At 44.1% G+C, this 21650-nt stretch overlaps 1 protein-coding gene across 1 annotated transcript; it reads left to right on the top strand.

Annotated features, from left to right (window-relative positions):
• Positions 1 to 1520: 1520 nt before the first annotated feature.
• LOC137346079 (zinc-binding protein A33-like) lies at positions 1521 to 17752 on the top strand. The gene is made up of 6 exons (XM_068009374.1): positions 1521 to 1952; positions 2046 to 2141; positions 2235 to 2468; positions 6752 to 6798; positions 6887 to 7002; positions 13606 to 17752. Exons 1-6 carry the CDS (start codon positions 1542 to 1544, stop codon positions 14154 to 14156), a joined length of 1455 nt encoding a protein of 484 aa, XP_067865475.1. The 5' UTR covers positions 1521 to 1541; the 3' UTR covers positions 14157 to 17752.
• The last annotated feature ends 3898 nt before the right edge of the window (positions 17753 to 21650 follow it).

Genomic DNA, 21650 nt, shown 5'->3' with positions numbered 1-21650 from the left:
TATTTGCATCATCGTCAAAACTTCTTAAACATGCCCCCTACATTTAAATCTAAATCATCGATATATACCACAGAAAGCAAGCGACCCAGTACTGAGTCCTGCAGACTCCCACTGGAAATAGTCTCCCAATCACAGAAAGACCCATTAACCATTACTCTTTGTTTCCTGCCAGTGAGCTAAATTTGGATCCAACATGCCACTTGCTTACGGATTGCAATATATTTTACTTTCCTGACCAGTCTTCCATATGGGACCTTGTCAAAAGCTTTGCTAAAATCCATGCAGAAGACATCAAATGCACTACCCTCATCCATCTTCCTTGTTATCTGCTCAGAAAAATGCAATCAGGTTAGTTAGACATGACCCGCCCTTAACAACTCCATGCTGACAGTCCTTAATTAATCCTTGCCTTTTTAAAATGACAATTTGCATTCTCGCTAAGAATTTTTTTCCAGTAATTTGTCCACTACTGGAGGATCAGCTAATTGGCTTGTATCGCTTCCTCCTATTTTGTGCGTCCACCCTTTCAGATCCTTTCAGAATCTTAAAAACCTCTCATCAGGTCACACCTCAGCCTTCTCTCTCCTAGTCACCAGAGTCAGGGTCTTCCCTGATAATTAAAGCCTCTCAGTTCTGGTATCAACTTTGTAATTTTTTTTTACATCTATCCTAAGATATGGAGGCCAGAGCTGTGCTTCCGTTGCAGTCTAACCAAGCTTCTACGCTTTAAAGTAACTTTTCTACTTTGTAATTCTAACCCTCTTGAAATGACTTCCAGTGCTTTGCTTGCTTGTTAATCACTTTTGGTTCATTTTTAATGATCTTCTATCATTTGAGTTTTGCTGAAAACAAACATTTTGTCGAAGCTTTTCATCTTGCAATCATCAGGACAATTTGCAAGAATACCGATGTAAGGGAAAGCAACAAATGTATACTGTATGAGGAGAGGGTGCTGATTGGTTGGCAAGTGGACTCTGACTGGTTGAGGCGTTGCCGTGGACGGTAGCATCCTGTTCGTGACCAACACCACACCTGTTGCTACTGCATGGTAGCAGTGTGAAACAGCTAGCTTGTTATCATAGTCATAGTTATAGTTGCCCAAATTTTTGGGATCAGCCATGATCTTATCGAATGGCTGAGCAGGTTTGAGGGGTCGAATGGCCTACTCCTGCTCCTATTTCTAGTGTTCTTGGAGTTATCCGAAATCCCAATGTAAGTACCGGTTTTCCTCTATATGGTGAAACTTCAATGCTTGTTTGGAAAGTCTAAGATTCAACGTGTCTGAACTCATTCCAAATGGGGGTTTTAAAGCTTATTAGACGTGAATTTTCGCTAGGTTTTCTCCGGGGTTCGGTACGTGGACAAGACCCATCACTCGCCCAGGCAACCTCCACCTCCCCACCCCAGCCTCTCTCGCGGAAATGATGTCCATCTTGCGGTGCACAAGGGGCAGCTTTGTGCAGAGTTTGGAGCAGATCCCGCCCACGTTCAAACATCGAAACTGAAAGCGCTTCGAATCAGGAAATGCTGAGTGTGAAAACATGGCTTCCGGACAGAAGGCTGAAAATTGGATCGAGGATGTCAACTGTCCCATTTGTCTGGATTTCTTCACCGATCCGGTCATACTGGAGTGTGGGCACAACTTCTGCCGCTCCTGCATCACCCGGTGTTGGAAAAACAAGAGGCCATGCTGCTGTCCGGAGTGTAGAGAGATGCTTTGGGAAAGAAACCTCAGGGTAAATCGGGCCTTGGCGAGTCTGGCCGAGAAAGCTCGAAATCTGAAATTGAACCTGAAAGAGAAGGAAAGTAAATTTCACTGTGAGAAACATCAGGAAGAACTGAAGCTGTTTTGTGAAACTGACAAGAAATTGATCTGTTACATTTGTAGAGATTCGCGCGAACACAAATCTCACAACTTCATGCCGATCGACGAGGCTGCGGAGATGCACAGGGTAAAAGGGAGGGTTTAACTTCGGGTAATCTTCCCTAATTCTCACTTTTCCTCTTCAAGCGTTTCATCCATTGAATTTCTGACCTACTTCCAGGATCAACTGAACCCATATTTAGAATCGGCGACAAGGAGAAAAGCCTCAGCTCTGGACACCAAACGGGGGCAGAAACGGCTGATTTCTGAAGTTAGGGTAAGGTCTCCCTGTGCTGATTTTCTGGGATCTCGGTTAGTTTTGTTCCCTTTATCGCGGGACATTAATTCTGTTTCACATTTCATTCTGTAGGAACAGTCGAGCAGTCTGCAAACCCACATCACATCCGAGTTCACTAAAATGCACCAGATTCTCACTGAGAAAGAGCACAGTTTACTCAGAGATCTCAGGGAAGAGGAGGAAAGGATTCTAAAAACAATGGAGGAAAACCTCAGTGAAATCCAAAAGGAGTTAAATAACGTTGAGCGAGAGATATGCAAGCTCCAGGGTCAGGTGCGGGAACCAGACGCGCTCACATTTTTGAAGGTGAGTGTTTTTTAAAAATCTATACACACTTCATAGAATTGATCATAACTGTTGTACTAAAGACAGTTTCACATTGCTTGCTGGCCTTTAATGAAGCTGATTGAACAATTTGTTTGCTATTCACAGTATTTCACAGCACAATAACAGGCCGTGGTACAGCTATCCAATTTAGGTCCACAATGCTGTTCTTGTGTTCTTTCCCCACAGCTCTGCAAATTAATCCCTCCAAATATTTATCCAATTACCATTTTGAAAGTTACTATTGAACCCTGTCCCGTCCCGTCACACTTCTTTGGCAATGCATTTCAGATCACTACAACTGATTGCCTTTAAAACATGTTATCTCATGTTGCCTCTGTTTCTTTAAATCTCTGTCCTGAGGTTCCCACATGATGCAGTAAGCAATATGCATTTATGTAGCGCCTTTAAGGTAATAAAATAAATAATAACACTTCACAATGGCATAACAATGAAGAAAGGACAGTAAGCCACGTAATGAAGGCAAAGAGCGCATGGATGAATTACAACAATTGTTCATTCCTGTCTGGCGCAAAAATAAAACAGGAAGGGTGGCTCAACCGTGGCTTACAAAAGAAATTAGGGATAATATTAGATCCAAGGAGGAGAAATATAAAATGGCCAGAACAAGCAGCAAACCTGAGGATTGGGAGCAGTTTAGAATTCAGCAAAGGAGGACAAAGGGATTGATTAAGAACGGGAAATAGAGTATGGGAGTAAGCTTGCAGAGAACATAATAACTGACTGTAAAAGTGATGAGAAAAAGATTAGTGAAGACAAATGCGGGTCCCTTACAGTCATAAACAGGGGAATTTATAATGGGGAACAAAGAAATGGCAGAACAATTAAATACATACTTTGGTTCTGTCTTCACAAAGGAGGACACAAATTACCTCCCAGAAATGTTGGGGTGCATGGGGTCGAGTGAGGAGGAACTGTATGAAATCAGTATTAGTAGGGAATGGTGTTAGGAAAATTGATGGGATTGAAGGCCAGTAAATCCCCAGGGCCTGATAATCTACATCCCAGAGTCTGAAACAGTTCCAATGGATTGGAGGGTAACTAATGTAACCCCGTTATTTAAAAAAGGAGGGAGAGAGAAATCAGGGAATTATAGACCAGTTAGCCTGACATCAGTAGTGGGGAAAATGCTAGAGTCCATTATAAAAGATGTAATAGCAGAACACTTGGAAAACAATGACAGGATCGGACAAAGTCAACATGGATTTACGAAAGGGAAATCATGCTAGGCAAATCTACCGGAATTTTTTGAGGATGTAACTAGTAGAGTAGATAAGGGAGAACCAGTGGATGTGGTGTATTTGGACTTTCAGAAGGCTTTCGATAAGGTCCCACATAAGAGATTAGCATGTAAAATTAAAGCACATGGAATTAGGGGTAAGGTATTGGCATGGATAGAAAACTGGTTGGCAGACAGGAAACAAAGAGTTGGAATAAACGGGTCTTTTTCCGAATGGCAAGCAGTGACTAGTGGGGTACTGCAAGGATCGGTGCTAGGACCCCAGCTATTCACAATATATATTAGTGACATAGATGAGGGAATTAAATGTAATATATCCAAGTTTGCAGATGACACAAAGCTGGGTGGGAGTGTGAGCTGTGAGGAGGATGCAGAGAAGCTCCAGTGTGATTTGGACAGGTTGAGTGAGTGGTCAAATACATGGCAAATGCAGTATAATGTGGATAAATGTGGGGTTATCCACTTTGGTGGCAAAAACAGGAAGGCAGATTATTATCTGAATGGCGATAGATTGGGAAAGGGGGAGATGCAGCGAGTCCTGGGTGTCCTTGTGCACCAGCTGCTGAAAGTAAGCATGCAGGTGCAGCAGGCAGTTTAGAAGGCAAACGATATGTTGGGCTCATAGCAAGAGGATTGGAGTACAGGAGCAAGGATGTCTTGCTGCAATTATACAAGGCCTTGGTGAGACCACATCTGGAGTATTGTGTGCAGTTTTGGTCTCCTTATCTGAGGAAGGATGTTCTTGCTATGGAGAAGTGCAGTGATGATCACCAGACTGATTCCTGGGATGGCAGGACTGACGTAGGAAGAAAGATTGTGTCGATCAGGCTTGTATTTGTTAGCGTTTAGAAGAATGAGAGGGGATCTCATAGAAAGCTGCAAAATTCTAACAGGACTGGACAGATTAGAAGCAGGAAGGATGTTCCTGATGACAGGAGAGTCCAGTACCAGGGGTCACAGTCTAAGGATAAGGGGTAAGCCATTTAGGACTGAGATGAGGAGGGATTTCTTCACCCAGAGAGTGTTGAGCCTGTGGAATTCTCTACCACAGAAAGCATTTGAGGCCAAATCATTAAATCTATTCAAGAAAGAGTTAGATATAGTTCTCAGGGCTAAAGGGAGAAAGCAGGAACAGGGTACTGAGTTTGGACGATCAGCTATGATCGTATTGAATGGCAGTGCAGGCTCAAAGGGCCGAATGGCCTACTCCTGCTCCTATTTTTCTATGTTTCTACACAATATTAGGGCAGATGGCCAAAAGCTTAGTCAAAAAGGTAAGTTTTATGGAGTTTCTTAAAGAAAGAATGGAAGGTAGAGAGGCGGAGAGGTTTAGGAAGAAAATTCCAGAGTTCAGGGACCAAGCAATGAAAGGCATAGCCATCAATGGTGGAGCAATTAAAATCAGGGATGCTGAAAAGGTCAGAATTTAGAGGGGCACAGATATCTCAGCGTTGTAGGGCTGGAGTATAATACTGAGATAGGGAGAGGCGAGGCCATGGAGGGATTTGAAAACAAAGATGAGAATTTTTAAATCAAAGATGTTACTTAAGCAGGAGCTTATGTAAGTCAGCGAGCACAGGGGTGATGGCTGAAAGGATATTGGTGTGAGTTAGGACATGGGCAGCAGAGTTTTGGATGACCTCAAGGTTACAGAGGGTAGAAGGTGTGAGGTCCTCTAGGAGTGCACTAGAATAGTGAAGTCTACAGGTAGTGGCGGTCAGCTCTCCCTGACCCTCTTCTATATCCAGAGCGACTTATGTCTGTCGCTCGGAATAAGCAATGCAGGTGACATTGAGCCAAATATAAGTGAGATCTCTGAATACTTGTGTTGCAAGAACAATCCCATTCATGCGGTTTAAGCATCCAATAATGTGATTATTACTTTTTAAATTAAACTTTATGCTCGCCATTTACATATTCTGACCACCTATACCAAACTGAATATTAAAAAGAGTACATGAGAGAGAAACAGAGAACGATTGACCCAGAGTGAAAAGTCTCCTGCTGGAATAATGGAAGACACTGTTCCTGTTAAAGGTAAACTTCAGCTCTGCACAGCAATTGCCCTTTTACCGACCCTCCAGCTGGCAGGGCTGAGTTACACTGTTGGCCGCCCCTCCTGTTCTTCATGTCAAACCTCGCTGGAGACTGAAATCCAACGAGAAACAGAAGCGTGCTGGTACCAAGGAGAGGCAATCACAACCTCATTCGCTCATTACACAACAGAGGGAAATGAACCCAGGTTTAACTTTTGAGAATATCTGTCTCCACCACACTTCGCAACTGTGACTGACAACTCTTTGTTCTGCCAAGTGCTGACAGCTACGGCGGAACTGCGGGAGCTTAGTGGTAATCCAGAGCCCAGGTTAATGCTCTGGGGACATGAGTTCGAATCCCACTATGGCAGAAGGTGAAATTTGAATTCAATCAATAAATCTAGAATTAGAAACTAGTCTAATGGTGACCATGAAACAATTGTCAATTGTTGTAAAAACCCATCTGGTTCACTAATGTCCTTTAAGGAAGGAAATCTGCTGTCCTTACCTGGTCTGGCCTACATGTAACTCCAGGCCCACAGCAATGTGGTTGATTCGTATATGCCCTTTGAAATACCCAAGCAAGCCGCTCAGCTCAAGGACAATTAGGGATGAGCAATAAATGCTGGATTAGCCAGCAACGCCCTCATCCCACAAACGAATAAAAAGATCTGTCTCAAAGCCACAGCAACAGGTTAAAGCAATAAGTTGTCAATAGAAATAATTAATTTCACCAAGGAGTGTAAACAGCCTCAATTTCAATGTTATCCTGAAAAAATACACAGTGGGATGGTGGTTTGCCTGTTGAACTTCCCGGTGTAAATCGTTACACCTCATTCATTTTATCCTTATTTGATCTATGCTGTTCTTTGACAGAGACAGGTGAATGATTGTTACTTGGTAACATGTTGGTAAAAGACTGTTATTGTCACTGAATTCTAATTATTCTCTCCATTATCATTCCTCAGAACTGTGTCTCTGTTTCATTTCAAGAGGCGGTTTCTCAGGAGAAAGGGTATGATACTTTCTGCATTTACATTTAAATTATCTTAGCAATTAGTCAAAAAAGCTACAGGATTACACTGAATGTTTTATGTTCACAGGATTAATACCCTAGGCGTTGCACTGTCGGTGGTACCTGGCTCTCTGTCACTGGGAGTATTCAGTGGCCCTCTACAGTACATTGTGTGGAAAGAAATGATAGTGAGCATTCAAGCAGGTAAAGAGTTTTCTGAATTCCCCATTAACACCGTGAGGACAGAACTAATTTATGTCAAAGAGAATCTTCATGTGGAAAATTCAGAGAGAACAGACACTGGACTTTCAAAAATTGTTTGGCAAAGTACCGCAAAAGAGACCTGTTAGCAAAATTAAAGCTCATTTGGATTGAAGGGACAGTGGCCGCATGGATACAAAACTTGCTAAGAGACAGAAAGCAGTGAATAGTTGTTTTTTTTTCCAGACTGGAGGAAAGTTTACAGTGATGATTTCCAAGGGGCTGTATTAGAACCACGGCTCATATTAATGATCCGAAAGTGGGTATACAGGGCATAATTTCAAAGTTTGCAAATGATACAAAACTCAGAAAGGCAGTAAACAATGAGGATAGTGAGAGACTTCGGAAGGACATAGACTGGTAAAATGGGCATAAACATGGCAGATGAAATTTAACATGGAGAACTGTGAAGTGATGCATTTGGGAGTGAAAAGTGGGAAGAGGCAATATAAACTCTTTCTTTTGGGCCTCCTTATCTCGAGAGACAATGGATACGCGCATGGAGGTGGTCAGTGGTTTGTGAAGCAGCGCCTGGAGTGGCTATAAAGGCCAATTCTGGAGTGACAGGCTCTTCCACAGGTGCTGCAGAGAAATTTGTTTGTTGGGGCTGTTGCACAGTTGGCTCTCCCCTTGCGCCTCTGTCTTTTTTCCTGCCAACTACTAAGTCTCTTCGACTCGCCACAATTTAGCCCTGTCTTTATGGCTGCCCGCCAGCTCTGGCGAATGCTGGCAACTGACTCCCACGACTTGTGATCAATGTCACACGATTTCATGTCGCGTTTGCAGACGTCTTTATAACGGAGACATGGACGGCCGGTGGGTCTGATACCAGTGGCGAGCTCGCTGTACAATGTGTCTTTGGGGATCCTGCCATCTTCCATGCGGCTCACATGGCCAAGCCATCTCAAGCGCCGCTGACTCAGTAGTGTGTATAAGCTGGGGGTGTTGGCCGCTTCAAGGACTTCTGTGTTGGAGATATAGTCCTGCCACCTGATGCCAAGTATTCTCCGAAGGCAGCGAAGATGGAATGAATTGAGACGTCGCTCTTGGCTGACATACGTTGTCCAGGCCTCGCTGCCGTAGAGCAAGGTACTGAGGACACAGGCCTGATACACTCGGACTTTTGTGTTCCGTGTCAGTGCGCCATTTTCCCACACTCTCTTGGCCAGTCTGGACATAGCAGTGGAAGCCTTACCCATGCGCTTGTTGATTTCTGCATCTAGAGACAGGTTACTGGTGATAGTTGAGCCTAGGTAGGTGAACTCTTGAACCACTTCCAGAGCGTGGTCGCCAATATTGATGGATGGAGCATTTCTGACATCCTGCCCCATGATGTTCGTTTTCTTGAGGCTGATGGTTAGGCCAAATTCATTGCAGGCAGACGCAAACCTGTCGATGAGACTCTGCAGGCATTCTTCAGTGTGAGATGTTAAAGCAGCATCGTCAGCAAAGAGGAGTTCTCTGATGAGGACTTTCCGTACTTTGGACTTCGCTCTTAGACGGGCAAGGTTGAACAACCTGCCCCCTGATCTTGTGTGGAGGAAAATTCCTTCTTCAGAGGATTTGAACGCATGTGAAAGCAGCAGGGAGAAGAAAATCCCAAAAAGTGTGGGTGCGAGAACACAGCCCTGTTTCACACCACTCAGGATAGGAAAGGGCTCTGATGAGGAGCCACCATGTTGAATTGTGCCTTTCATATTGTCATGGAATGAGGTGATGATACTTAGTAGCTTTGGTGGACATCCGATCTTTTCTAGTAGTCTGAAGAGACCACGTCTGCTGACGAGGTCAAAGGCTTTGGTGAGATCAATGAAAGCAATGTAGAGGGGCATCTGTTGTTCACGGCATTTCTCCTGTATCTGACGAAGGGAGAACAGCATGTCAATAGTCGATCTCTCTGCACGAAAGCATTTGGGAGTGAAAAGTGGGAAGAGGCAATATAAACTAAATGGTACATTTTTAAAGAGAGGGTGCAGGAAAGAGAGACCAGGCGAGTTTGTACACAAATCTTTGAAGGTGTCAGGGCAAGTCGAGAAGACTGTTGGAAAGCATACAGGATCCTTGACTTTATTAATAGAGGAATAAAGTACAAATTAGGCGTCAGAATCAAAGCTGTTGTCAATAACCAGGGGGCATAGATTTAAGGTAAGGGGCATGAGGTTTAGAGGGGATTTGAGGAAAACATTTTTCACCCAGAGCATGGTTGGAATCTGGAACACACTGCCTGAAGGGATGGTAGAGGCAGGAACCCTCACAACATTTAAGAAGTATTTAGATGAGCACTTGAACTGCCATAGCATACAAGGCTACAGGCCAAGTGCTGGAAAATGGGATTAGAATAAATAGGTGTTTGATAGCTGGCACAGACACGATGGCCAAAGGGCCTGTTTCTGTGCTGTATAACGCTATGACTCTTGACTAAAAATAAAAAGGTCAGCTCATCAGGCTCACCTGGCCAGCCAAGAGAAAATGACAGCCTATCATCAAGCGTGCAACACCCTTCAATGTAAACTGAGGGACATTGGCGGCACAGTGGCGCAGTGGTTAGCACCGCAGCCTCACAGCTCCAGGGATCCGGGTTCAATTCTGGGTACTGTCTGTGTGGAGTTTGTAAGTTCTCCCTGTGACTGCGTGGGTTTTCGCCGGGTGCTCCGGTTTCCTCCCACCGCCAAAGACTTGCAGGTGATAGGTAAATTGGCCGTTGTAAATTGCCCCTAGTGTTGGTAGGTGGTAGGGAATATGGGATTACTGTAGGGTTAGTATAAATGGGTGGTTCTTCGTCGGCACAGAATCGGTGGGCCGAAGGGCCTGTTTCAGTGCTATATCTCTAAATAAAAAATGATTAGTGGATTGTACTTGTGGAAAAAACTCAACTGTACGCTGATATTGGTGACATAAGAAGCTTCAATGAAGCAATAAAATCTGTCTATAGACCAGCACATTAAACCCAACACTCCCTGAGGAGCGCCGATGGCAAGACCCTACACACCGACAAGGAGTCAGTCCTGGATTGCTGGTCGGCAGCACTTTGAAACTCTCTTCAGCACCAAGTGCACAGTGCATGACACTGCCAGCAATCACATCCAACAACAGCCTGTCAAAGAACAACTGATGAGAGTCCAACTCTGGAGGAAACTGTGACATCAACCAGATGAAGAACAACAAAGCCCCCGGAGCTGATGAAATTCCACTTGAAGCATGGTGGCCCTGCCCTATACACCAAGCTCCATGAGTTTTTCACAGCCTGCTAGGAACAGGGCAGGATTCCATGGGCTCTTCGTGATGCCATTATCATCACCTTGTACAAAAACAAAGGAGAAAAATCAGACTGTTCCAACTACCATGGAGGGATCACCCTCCTTTCTATTGCTGGGAAGATCCTGGCTAGAATACTTCTGAACAGGCTTGTGCCTACCATTGTAGAAGAAAACCTCCAAGAGAGCCAGTGTCGTTTCAGAGCAAACAGGGCCACCACAGGCATGGTATTTGCACTCAGACGATTACAAGAAAAGTGTTGTGAGAAAAACAAAGGCCTGTACGTCACTTTCGTAGACCTGACCAAGGCATTCAACACTGAGCAGAGATGGACTTTGGAAAATCCTTGAAAAATCTGGATGCCCACCCAGGTTCCTGGCCATGGTGAAGCAGTTTCATGAAAATCAGCACGGACAAGTCAAGCAAAACAGCGACCTCTCAAGTCCCTTCCGTATCTCCAATGGCGTGAAGCAGGGATGTGTGCTGACCCTGATCCTGTTCACCATCTTTTTCAGCATGATGCTGCAGCAGGCAACGGAAGACCTTAAGGGGGGAGTTTATGTACGCTTCTGGACTGAGGGAGGCCTTTTCAATCTCAGGCATCTTCAGGCTCACACAAAGACACAAGATAAACTCATCAGTGAACTTCTTTTCGCCAATAACCGTGCTCTCCTGGCCCACAGTCAGTCAGACCTGAACGTATAACCACACATTTTTCTGAGGTGGCACAACTCTTCAGACTAAAAATCAATTTAAAGAAAACTGAAGTCCTGCATGAGCCTGCAACCCAAGAAGAATATAGACCACCAAGCATCGTCATCGAGGGAACTGAGCTGAATGCCGTCAAGCAATTTGACTTATTTGGGGAGCGTCATCTCGTTTGATGCCACTATAGACAAGGAAGTGAACAATAGGGTCTCAAAAGCAAACAGTACATTCGGCAGACTCTACAAACTTGTGTGGAGCAACCACAGCCTCAGAGCACAGACTAAATTCAAAAGTGCACAAAGCCATAGTCCTCACCACCCTTCTGTATAGCGCCGAGTCATGGGTCCTATACTGCCATCATGTACACCTTCTAGAGTGCTTCCATCAGCACTGCCCCTGCAGCATCCTCATGATCTGCTGGCAGGACTACATCTCAAACATTGAAGTCCTGGAAACAGCCAACATCACCAGCATCGAGGCCATCCTCCTGCAAAGCCAACTGCGTTGGGTGGGTCTCATTGCCTGGAAGAACGACAGTTAGCTGCCCAAGATCGTGTTGTATGGAGAGCTGACCATGGGTAAAAGGAACAGAGAGGCCCCACACAAACGTTTCAAGGACTCCCTGAAGAAGTCCCTCTCTGTGTGCCACATTGACCATCACCAGTGGGAAGCGCAGGCCACAGAACGTGATGCCTGGAGATGCTACAACAGGAGGGCTACAGACACCTTTGAGACTAAGTGAAGAACCAGTATGAAAGAGAAAAGGAGAAGGATAGATCCAATTGCCCCCAGCAGCGACTACACCTTCACTTGTACCTACTGTGGGAGAATCTGCCAGTCCACGGATAGACCTGACTAACCACCAGCGGGCATGCAACCGATGACTACAACCTTCCCAAAATCTTCATCTGCGAAGAAATGCCAAGAGAGTGTCTCTCTCACTTTTGCACCTTCTTTAATGTTGTATCATTTAGTTTGTATTCCCTCCCCTTATTCTTCCTACCAAAATGTCACACTTTTCTGCTTTGAATTTCATCTGTGCGCACCCATTCCTCCAGCCTATGCCGTTTTGAAGTCTATTATCTTCCTCGCTATCTACTGCACTTCCAAGTTTCGTATCATCTGCAAATTTTAAAATGTGGCCTGCACCACAAGTCCAAGTCGTTCATGTATACCAAAGACAGCAGTGGTCCTAGAGCTGAACCCTGAGGAACACACTGTGTACAAACATTCAGGATTGATGTGTGGAAGAGTCGTCTGAATTTATAATAATGTTTATCATTCTAAGTTTGAAACAGTTTGGGGCTTCGTAGTGAAATCATTTAATTTGATTTTTATTTACTTGCTCTATTTTCACTCTATTCTCCCAACTCGGACCCAGTCAGGAGGTGGCAGACAGATGCCCCTGGTTCGATGGTTTACACGTAACACTGTGAAAGAGAATGGGAGTTTTATAGCCTGTATATAATTACAGCGAACGTAACAGTTCTGTAGCATATTTCCCCCTTCCTGCAATCTATTGCCTTTGACCCTTTGGTCCCAGAACAGAGGGAGTCTCAGCCTGGAGCTGCCCCACCCACCTCCCTACCCCCATGGCCTGCGATCAAATAACAACTTTTATATGGTGCATTTAACAAACTGAAATGTCCCAAGTCACTTCACAGGAACTTAATAAAGCAAAATTTGGCACCAAGCCACATAAGGCAATATTAGGGCAGATGGCTAAAAACTTGGTCAGAGGTTATTTTTAAGAGTGGCTTAAAGGAGGAAAGAGAGGTAGAGCGATAGAGACTGGAGAGGATTAAGGAGGGAATTCCAGAGCTCAGGACCCAGACAGTTGAACGCATGACCACCGATGGTGGAGTGATTAAAATCAGGGATGCTCAAGAGGCTAGAATTAAAGGAACACAGATTCTCAGACAGTTGTGGGGCTAGAGGAGATTACAGAGACAGGGTGGGGAGAGGCAATGGATGAATTTGAAAACATGGATGGGAATTTTAAAAACAACAAAATCATACAGCAGGATGAGAGATTTAAAAACAGAATCAGAGCAAGAAACTAAATCAAATAAAAGCAAAATACTGCAGATACTGGAAATCTGAAATAAAAACAAGAAATGCTGGAAATCTCAGCAGGTCTGGCAGCATCTGTGGAGAGAGAAGCACAGTTAACGTTTCAGGTCAGTGACCCTTCATCAGAACTGGCAAAGGTTAGAAATGTAATAGGTTTTAAGCAAATAAAGTGGGGGCAGGGCAAGAGATAACAAAAGGCAAGGTGTTGACAGGACTAGGTCACACAGAATAACTGACCACAAGGTCATGGAGCAAAGGCAAACAGTATGTTAATGGTGTGTTGAAAGACAAAGCGTTAGTGTGGAGAGGGTGTTAATGAACAGAAAAATAAACAGCCCTGGCCCAGAGCACAAACATGAAAAAAACAGTGGGCAGGCACATGGTGAGAAAAATGAATAATGAAACAAACTAAAATAAAATAAAAAGGAAAAAAGAAAAAATAACTGAAAATAAAATATCATATCATGCTCTGAAACTATATCACTGTCTGTTATTTTCACTTTCCCCCAGCTCCAGCCTCGCTGACTCTGAATCCAGAAACAGCAAATCCCCAACTCATCCTGTCTGAGGACTGGACCAGTGTGAGACTCGCAGACAAACGGCAGCCGCTCCCTGACACCCCAGATAGGTTTGATGCTTGGGCCTTTGTTCTGGGATCACAGGGATTCACATCAGGGAGACATTACTGGGAGGTGGAGGTGGGGAACAAGACTGAGTGGGGTGTTGGAGTGGCCCGAGAGTCTGCACAGAGGAAAGGGGAAATTGATCCAAACCCTGAGACCGGATACTGGACTGTGGGGCTGGGAAATGGAAGTGACTATTTTGCCAGTACCTCCCCCTCATGGACCCCCTTCACCCCGAGTGTGAAACCGCAGAAGATCGGAGTTTACCTGGACTATGAGGGCGGACAGGTGTCATTTTACAATGCGGACAACATGTCCCATCTCCACACTTTCACCCACACTTTCACTGAGAGAATCTTCCCCATTTTCGATCCGGGATGGAATTTTGACAAGAAAAACCCAGGAGCTTTGAAAATTCTCCGAGTTAAAGCTCACTAACAGTAAAGGGTCTGTTTTCATTATTTTACCTCTGGTGGCGGGTATAAGCAACATTCCCAGTTATTGATTCTCTTTACTGCCTGGTGTCTGCTAAGGAATATTTGCAGTTTTCAATTCTCCTTTATTCACTGCTACCTCTATGAGCAGCAATCCATAAGAACATAAAAAATAGGAACTAGAATGGGCCATTTGGCCCTTCAAGTCATCTCCGCCATTCAACAAGATCACGGCTGAACTTCTACCTCAATTCCACCTTCCCACACTATCCCTTAGTACCCAAAAAATCTATCAACCTCTGTCTTGAATATACACAATGACTGAGCATCCTCAATTCCCTGGGTAGAGAATTCCAAATATTCACAACCCTTTGAGTGAAGAAATTTCTCTTCATCTCAGTCCTAAATGGCCGATCCTTTTTATTCTGAGACTGTGACCCCGTGCTCTAGATTCCCCAGCCAGGGGAATCATTTTCTAAGCATCTACCCTGGCAAGCCACTTCAGAATCTTTTTATCTTTCAACTAGATCATCTGTCATTCTTCCAGGGAATATAGGCCTGGTATACTCAATCCCTCTTCATTGGACAATCCCCACATGCAGGATCCAGTCTATTGAATCTTCACTGCCCTTTCTCTGGAGCAAGTACGTCCTTCTTTAGGTGAGGAGACCAAAATTGCACATTGTACTCCAGGTATGGCCTCACCAATGTCCTGTATAATTATAGTAAGACCTCTTATATACTTCAATCCCTTTATAACAAAAGCTAACATACCATTTATCTTCCTAATTGCCTGCTGTACCTGCATGTTAACTTTCTGTGATTCATGTCCAAGGACACCTTGGTCACTCTGAATGCAAACATCTCATCATTCAAAAACAATTCTGTTTTTATTTTTCCTAGCAAAGTGGATGAGGAATGTTTTTAGTTTACAGCTCATTCACCCACTTGTGTCTGTATGAGAGACATTCACAATTTCTGATTCTGTTCACTCCCATGTATTTCTGTGTAACAAACATTTCTATATGTACCTCATTTTCTCAGCAGTGTCTAATTGTAACTCTAACTCCCACAGAACAACAGGGCCCATTCACCACATTAACCAGTAACAGATCATTCCAAATTAAACTGCTCTGGAATAAACCTCTCTCCTTCAGGGACCATAGCCTAGGAATTCCTAGGATACTACTGGACCTGCCTTTAAATCATATCTATGACGTTCCTTTAGCTACTATTTTTGGGAGCCATTAACTGATTTAAAACAGATGAATTAGTGCCTTTGTTACATAGCAAATGGAGAATGTTACACCAAGGAGCCAATCATTCATCTGCTAATATCAACAACATTGATATCAATGTCTATATTTCACTGTGGGAGGAGGTTACTTGGAAGAGCTTTTGTGACAAAATAGATACAGTAGCAGAAAAATCTGTTAGTTTGGTACCAGGCATTTATTTTCTGACCGTGCTTTTATTATGAGATGGCCCCTAGTGATTTCTGATTTGACCAGTAAAAGGAACCTAATATGACTCTATCCAGTGTGTGTGATCCTTGTCAGTGAATCCCTTTGCCAAAATGGGAACCGTGGTTGTTCAACTGGGTGAGAAATAAGGTTTTACATTATGAAATTAAATGTACAAAAGATTAGGATTTCCAAACCCAAATGGGAAGTTGCAGCTGGGCATGAAATAGGGGAAAGATTTTGGATAAGAATCGCCAATTGGAAATGATCAGAAAGTGAATATTTTCAACTGGAGTGGAAGAGTCAGTTACTAGGAGACATAGGTTTAAGGTGCGAGGGGCAAAGTTTAGATGGGATGTGTGAGGCAAGTTCTTTACACAGAGGGTGGTGAGTGCCTGGAACATGCTGCCGGGGGAGGTGGTGGAAGCAGATACGATAGCGACGTTTAAGAGGAAGTGCAGAAGGTTTTAGTTTAGACAGACATCAAGATCGGTGCAGGCATGGAGGGCCGAATGGCATGTTCCTGTGCTGTACTGTTCTTTGTTCTTTGGACAGGGACACATAGGAACAGGAGGCTCCAGCCTGTCCAGCTATTCAATGAGATCATGGCTGATCTGTGGCCTAATTTCATATACCTGACTTTGCCCCATATCCCTTAATACCTTTGGATAACAGAAATCAAGAATTTGATATTTAAAAGTATCAATTGCCAGTTGTGGAAGAAAGTTCCAAACTTCTACCAGCCTTTGTGTGTAGAAATGTTTGCTAATTTCACTCCTGAAAGGTCTGGCTCTAATATTTATACAATGCCCCCCAAGTCTTAGACTCCGCAATCAGCAGAAATGGTTCTTCTTCATCTACCTTACTCATTCCCCTTAATATCTTGAAAACTTTGAACAAATCATCCATTAACCTTCTAAATTCCAGGGAATACAGCCTTAGTTCATGTAATCTCTCCTCATAATTTAACCCTTGGAGTTTAGGTATCATTCCTGTAAACGTCCGCTGCACTGCTTCCAAGATTAATACATCTTTCCTAAGGTGTGGTGCCCAGAACTGCTCACAGTACACCAGGGCTTTGTATAGCTGAAGCGTGACTTCTACCCTCTTGTATTCTAGTCTTCTAGAAATAAAAGCCAGGAATCCATTAGCTTTTTGACTACTTTCTGTACCTGTTCATGACATTTTAATGATCTATGTATCTGGGCCCCCAAATCTTTTTGGACCGCCACTGTTTCTAGCTTTTCACCATTTAGAAAGTGGATGACCTCACATTTGCTTGCATTGAAATCCATTTGCCACAGTTTTGCCATTCACTTAACATGTCAATATTGCTTCGTAATTTTATGCTTCCATCTACAATGCCACCTTTCTTTGTGCCACTAGCAAATTTGGATATGTGCCTTTCTATCCCACCATTTAAGTCATTAATAAATTGAATCAATAGTTGAGGCCTCAACTGAGAACTTTGCGGGACATTACTAGTCACATCCTGCCAATTAGAGGAACTGCTGATTATCCTTGCTCCCGTAGGTTAGTCACTCAGCCACTTTCCTAACCAGGTCAATAATCTGCCTTCAATTCCATGGGCTTTAACTTGAACTAACAATCTCTTATGAAAGACTTTATCAAATGCCTTCTGGAAGTTCATGTAAAAAAAACCTTCCAGAGACATTTCTCTCTCCAGCAGTTTAATACATCTTAAAATAAAAATGCCATCGGGTTCACCAGACATGACCTAACTTTTACAAATCCATGCTGGTTCTCTCTGATCAGAAAATTTTCAAGGTGTTGTCACCCTATCCTTAACTATAGACTCGAGCAGATACTTCTAGCAACCAGTCTGATGAAAGGGACTGTATATTGAGGGGTTGAAAATAAAAGTGTCAACCTGGTTATTCCTTGATGTCAATGCAAATAATGAGTTGAATTTACGTGGTAAATCCAACACTGATCTTGGACACAAGCTGAAGTTTAGATTTCAGAGTAAAATCTGGTTGCAGTTCAGGGATTGTGCTGTATGGGGGTTTCTATGCTGTTGGTAAGTGCTGGTTTACATCTACTGCACTAATTAATCTTTCTTATGATGGCATTAGACAGGGTATCATTGACATATGAATAAAGTAATTATTCCAGATTTCTGTGGCTGACTGCATATTTGTCAAAGAGTCAAGGAACTTAAAACAATCACTATCACTACAGAAAAAGTACTAGGAAAACTAATGGGACTAAAGGCTGACAAGTCTCCTGGACCTGATGGTCTGCATCCAAGGGTCTTTAAAAGAAGTGGTTGCAGAGATAGTTGATGCAGTGGTTGTGATCTTCCAAAATTCCCTACATTCTAGAAAGGTCCCAGCGGTTTGTAAAACCACAAATGTAACACCTCTGTTCAAGAAAAGAGGGAGACAGAAAGCAGGAAACTAAAGCCCAGCTAGCCTAACATCTGTCATTGAGAAAATGCTAGAATCCATTTTTTAAAAAGTAGTAGCAGGACATTTAGAAAATCATAATACAATCAGGCAGAGTAACATGGTTTTATGAAATGGAAATAGTGTTTGACAAATTTATTCGAGATCTTTGAGGATGTAATGAGCAGGGTGGATAAAGGGGAACCAGTAGATGTAGTATATTTGGATTTCTAAAAGGCATTCAAAAAGGTGCCACATAAAAGGTGGAGGTGGGATGGTGGTGGGAACCTCCACCTGATTTTATGCTCTCCTCGCCTCATGGTTTTGAGGGTAATTTATCAGCCTGGATACAAGATTGGCTAACAGGAAACAGAGAGTCGGGATAAATGGACAAACTGTAACTAGTGGAGTGCCACAGGGATCAGTGCTGGGACCTCAACTATTTACAATCTATATGAATGACTTGGATGTAGGGTATGAGTGTATTGCAGCCAAATTTGCAGACTATAAAAACGATAGGTAGGAAAGCAAGTTGTGAGGAGAACGCAAAGGCTGGGATTTTATGCTTGCGACAGGGGTCTCGACGTCGGAAAAAGCAACACCGAGAATGCCGCATCACCTTTTCTCAGGATGGCCCGCTGAATCTAGTGCGAATCAGGCACTTAAGTGGACAGCAGCGGACCATCCACAGGATCAAGGACCCCGTCACTGGAAGTCCCACCTTTGGAGAGCTGCCAGCCAATCAGAGGCCGGCAGCTCTTCTGTTGAGCGGTGCTGCTGCGGAGGCAGTGGCTGTTGCCAGAGGAACAGCTACCAGAAGCCCAGGAACAGCACTGGACCCAGGCCACAGGTAGGCCAGGGTGGGAGATGTCTTGCACGGTGGGAATAGCGGGGGAGGGGCGTGTAGGGGGCTCAATATCAGCAGACTACACCCTTCCCAATGCTGGGTCTCTCGTTCAGGCACTAAGTGCATTTTAACAAGGGACCACCCCCCCCCCCCCCACACAACCCACCCCCCCCCCCCCCCCCCCACACAACCCACACCCCAGAGCTGGGAAGCAACCTGCATGGTTTTTCATACCTTGCTTCCCCTGCAGCGACAGGGCCACCCACTGCACAGTTAATTGCAGCAGCGTCGGGATAAAGCCCTTAATTGGTGTTTAATTGCCCAGTTAAGGGCCTCAATTGGCGGCGGGACGGGAAGGCCGTTCACAGGCGTTCCCGCCCTGGACTAAGTTTTGGAAGAGGCGGGATGGTGGTGGGAACCTCCCCCGGCCACCATCCCACCCGATTTTATGCTTTCTCCACCTCCAAACCTGCTGTGGGGGAGAGCATAAAATTCCCTCCAAAGTGTCTGCAAAGAGATATAGATAAAGTGAGTGGGAAAAAAATTGGCAAATGGAATATAATTTGGGAAAATGTGAGGTTGTCCACTTTGGCAGGAAGAATAGAAATGAAGCAAATTATTTACATGGAAAGAAACTGCAGAATACAGAAGGATCTGGGTGTCCTTGTACATGAATAACAAAAAGTTAGCATGCAGGTACTACAACTAATTAGGAAAGCAAATGGAATGTTGGCCTCTATTACAAGGGGGATGAAGTTGTAAAAGTGGGATAGTTGTAAAACCCATCTGGATCACTAATGTCCTTTAGGGAAGGAAATCTGCTGTCCTTACCTGGTCTGGGCTACATGTGAACCAGGCCCACAGCAATGTGGTTGTCTCTTACATGCCCTCTGAAATGGCCCAGCAAGTCACTCAGTTATCAAGGACAATTAGGGATGGGCAACAAATGCTGGCTTTGCCAGCGATGCCCATATTCCATGAAAGAATTTTTAAAAATTAGGAATGTCTTGCTTGAATTGTACAGGACATTGGTGAGGCCGCACCAAGAGTACTGTGTACAGTTTTGGTCTCCTTACTTAAGGATGGATATACTTGCATTGGAAGCAGTTCAGAGAAATTTCCGTCGACTGATTCCTGGGTTGAAGGGGTTGTCTAATGAGGACAGGTTGAGCAGGTTGGTTTTATACTCATTGGGGTTTAGAAGAATGAGAGGTGATCTTATTGAAAGATATAAGATTCTGAGGAGGTTTGACAGGGTAGATGCTGAGAGGAAGTTTCCCCTTATGTAGGGGAATCTAGAACGAGCAGTCAGTTTCAAAACAAGGGGTCTCCTTTTTAAGACGGAGATGAGGAGTTATTTCTTCTCTCAGAGGGTTGTTAATCTTTGGAATTCTCTTCCCCAGACAGCAGTAGAGGCTGGGTCATTGCATATATTCAAGACTGAGTTGGACAGATTTTTGATCTACATGGGTTTTGGAAAGCAGGCAGGAAAGTGGAGTTAAGGCCACAATCAGATTATCCATGATCTTATTGAATGGCGCAGCAGGTTCGAGGGGCTGAATGGCCTACACCTGATCCTATTTCTTACGTTCATATGGTTAACTAGTTAATTCAAATCATGGATCGATGCCTCAAAGCAGTTAATTTTGGTTATGTAACTACCATACGCAATGATTGGTTCATGGGAGACGCGCCACGATTCCAAGCCTGTATTAACCTTTTCATATGGACGCTAAACTGACAACCTTTACTCTTTGGTCTGGGATGGAAAAAAGGCCAAGTATTAGACTGCACCTCTAACCTGGATCAGTCCCCAATAAGCTTGGCTTTTTGCGGATTTGTGGAGCACTCCTGGTTTTAACCATATCTGGGCCTATTCCTTAGATCCTGTAGGGTTGTGGGTTGTGTCAGTGCCATGTTAAGCTTAGTCTAATACAGAGATGTTCTTTGATATGTGTAGCACCTTTACCATTCTCTCACCCTTACATAGCTCATTTCAAACTCATCCATGCAATTCTGGCACTCATCTCCATATGTGCAATGGGCATTCCTTCGATATCGATTTTTAAAAAGTTCTCTCTCACCGATATGGGCTTATCTAGCAAGGCCAGCTTTTATCGCCCCTCCCTCGTTGGCCTTGAGAAGGTGGTGGCAGCCGCCTTCTTGAACCACTGCTGTGTGGTGGAGCTGCTCCTACAGTGCTGTTAAGAACGGAGTCCCAAGATTTTTGAGCTTAAAGGCTGCACAAATACTTTGCATTGTGAATCTTCCCATTCTGCTTCCAGCAAAGGCATGATCCATTTGTTACTCCATTGCATCCATTCATTCCTGCTTTGCTGACTATACTTGGTACACCAGGCCTTACATTTTCCACATAGCAACTGTACAGGTTAAATGTGGGCAGTGGGATTTTCACCTAACCCACATGGTTGCCACTGACCACAATCTCTGCTGATGGGCAGATACCAGCCAGCCAAATATCTGCAATTGGCCTAGTGCAGGCTAGGTGAAGGGACCAGAGAAACTCTCATGCAACTACAGGATTTAGGCTGGCCTTCTCTAATAGTGATGTATTATTGCCATCTGAGATGCCCCTCCTCCATCCCCATCTGTTTTGCCAGTTTTGTACTTATTTGACATGGGAGGCACACTCCCAGACTTCAATCTGTAAGTAGCACCCGACTAGTGCTGGGTGCTGGCTATGGAATGGAAGACTATGTTTAAAATTCCTGCGGATACTGACGGACATTTTACAATTACACAGGCCTATCACCATTGAC

Source organism: Heterodontus francisci, chromosome 29 (genome assembly GCF_036365525.1).
Source record: "Heterodontus francisci isolate sHetFra1 chromosome 29, sHetFra1.hap1, whole genome shotgun sequence".
Classification (NCBI taxonomy): domain Eukaryota; kingdom Metazoa; phylum Chordata; class Chondrichthyes; order Heterodontiformes; family Heterodontidae; genus Heterodontus; species Heterodontus francisci.
This window is presented reverse-complemented; position numbering and strand designations above follow the sequence as displayed.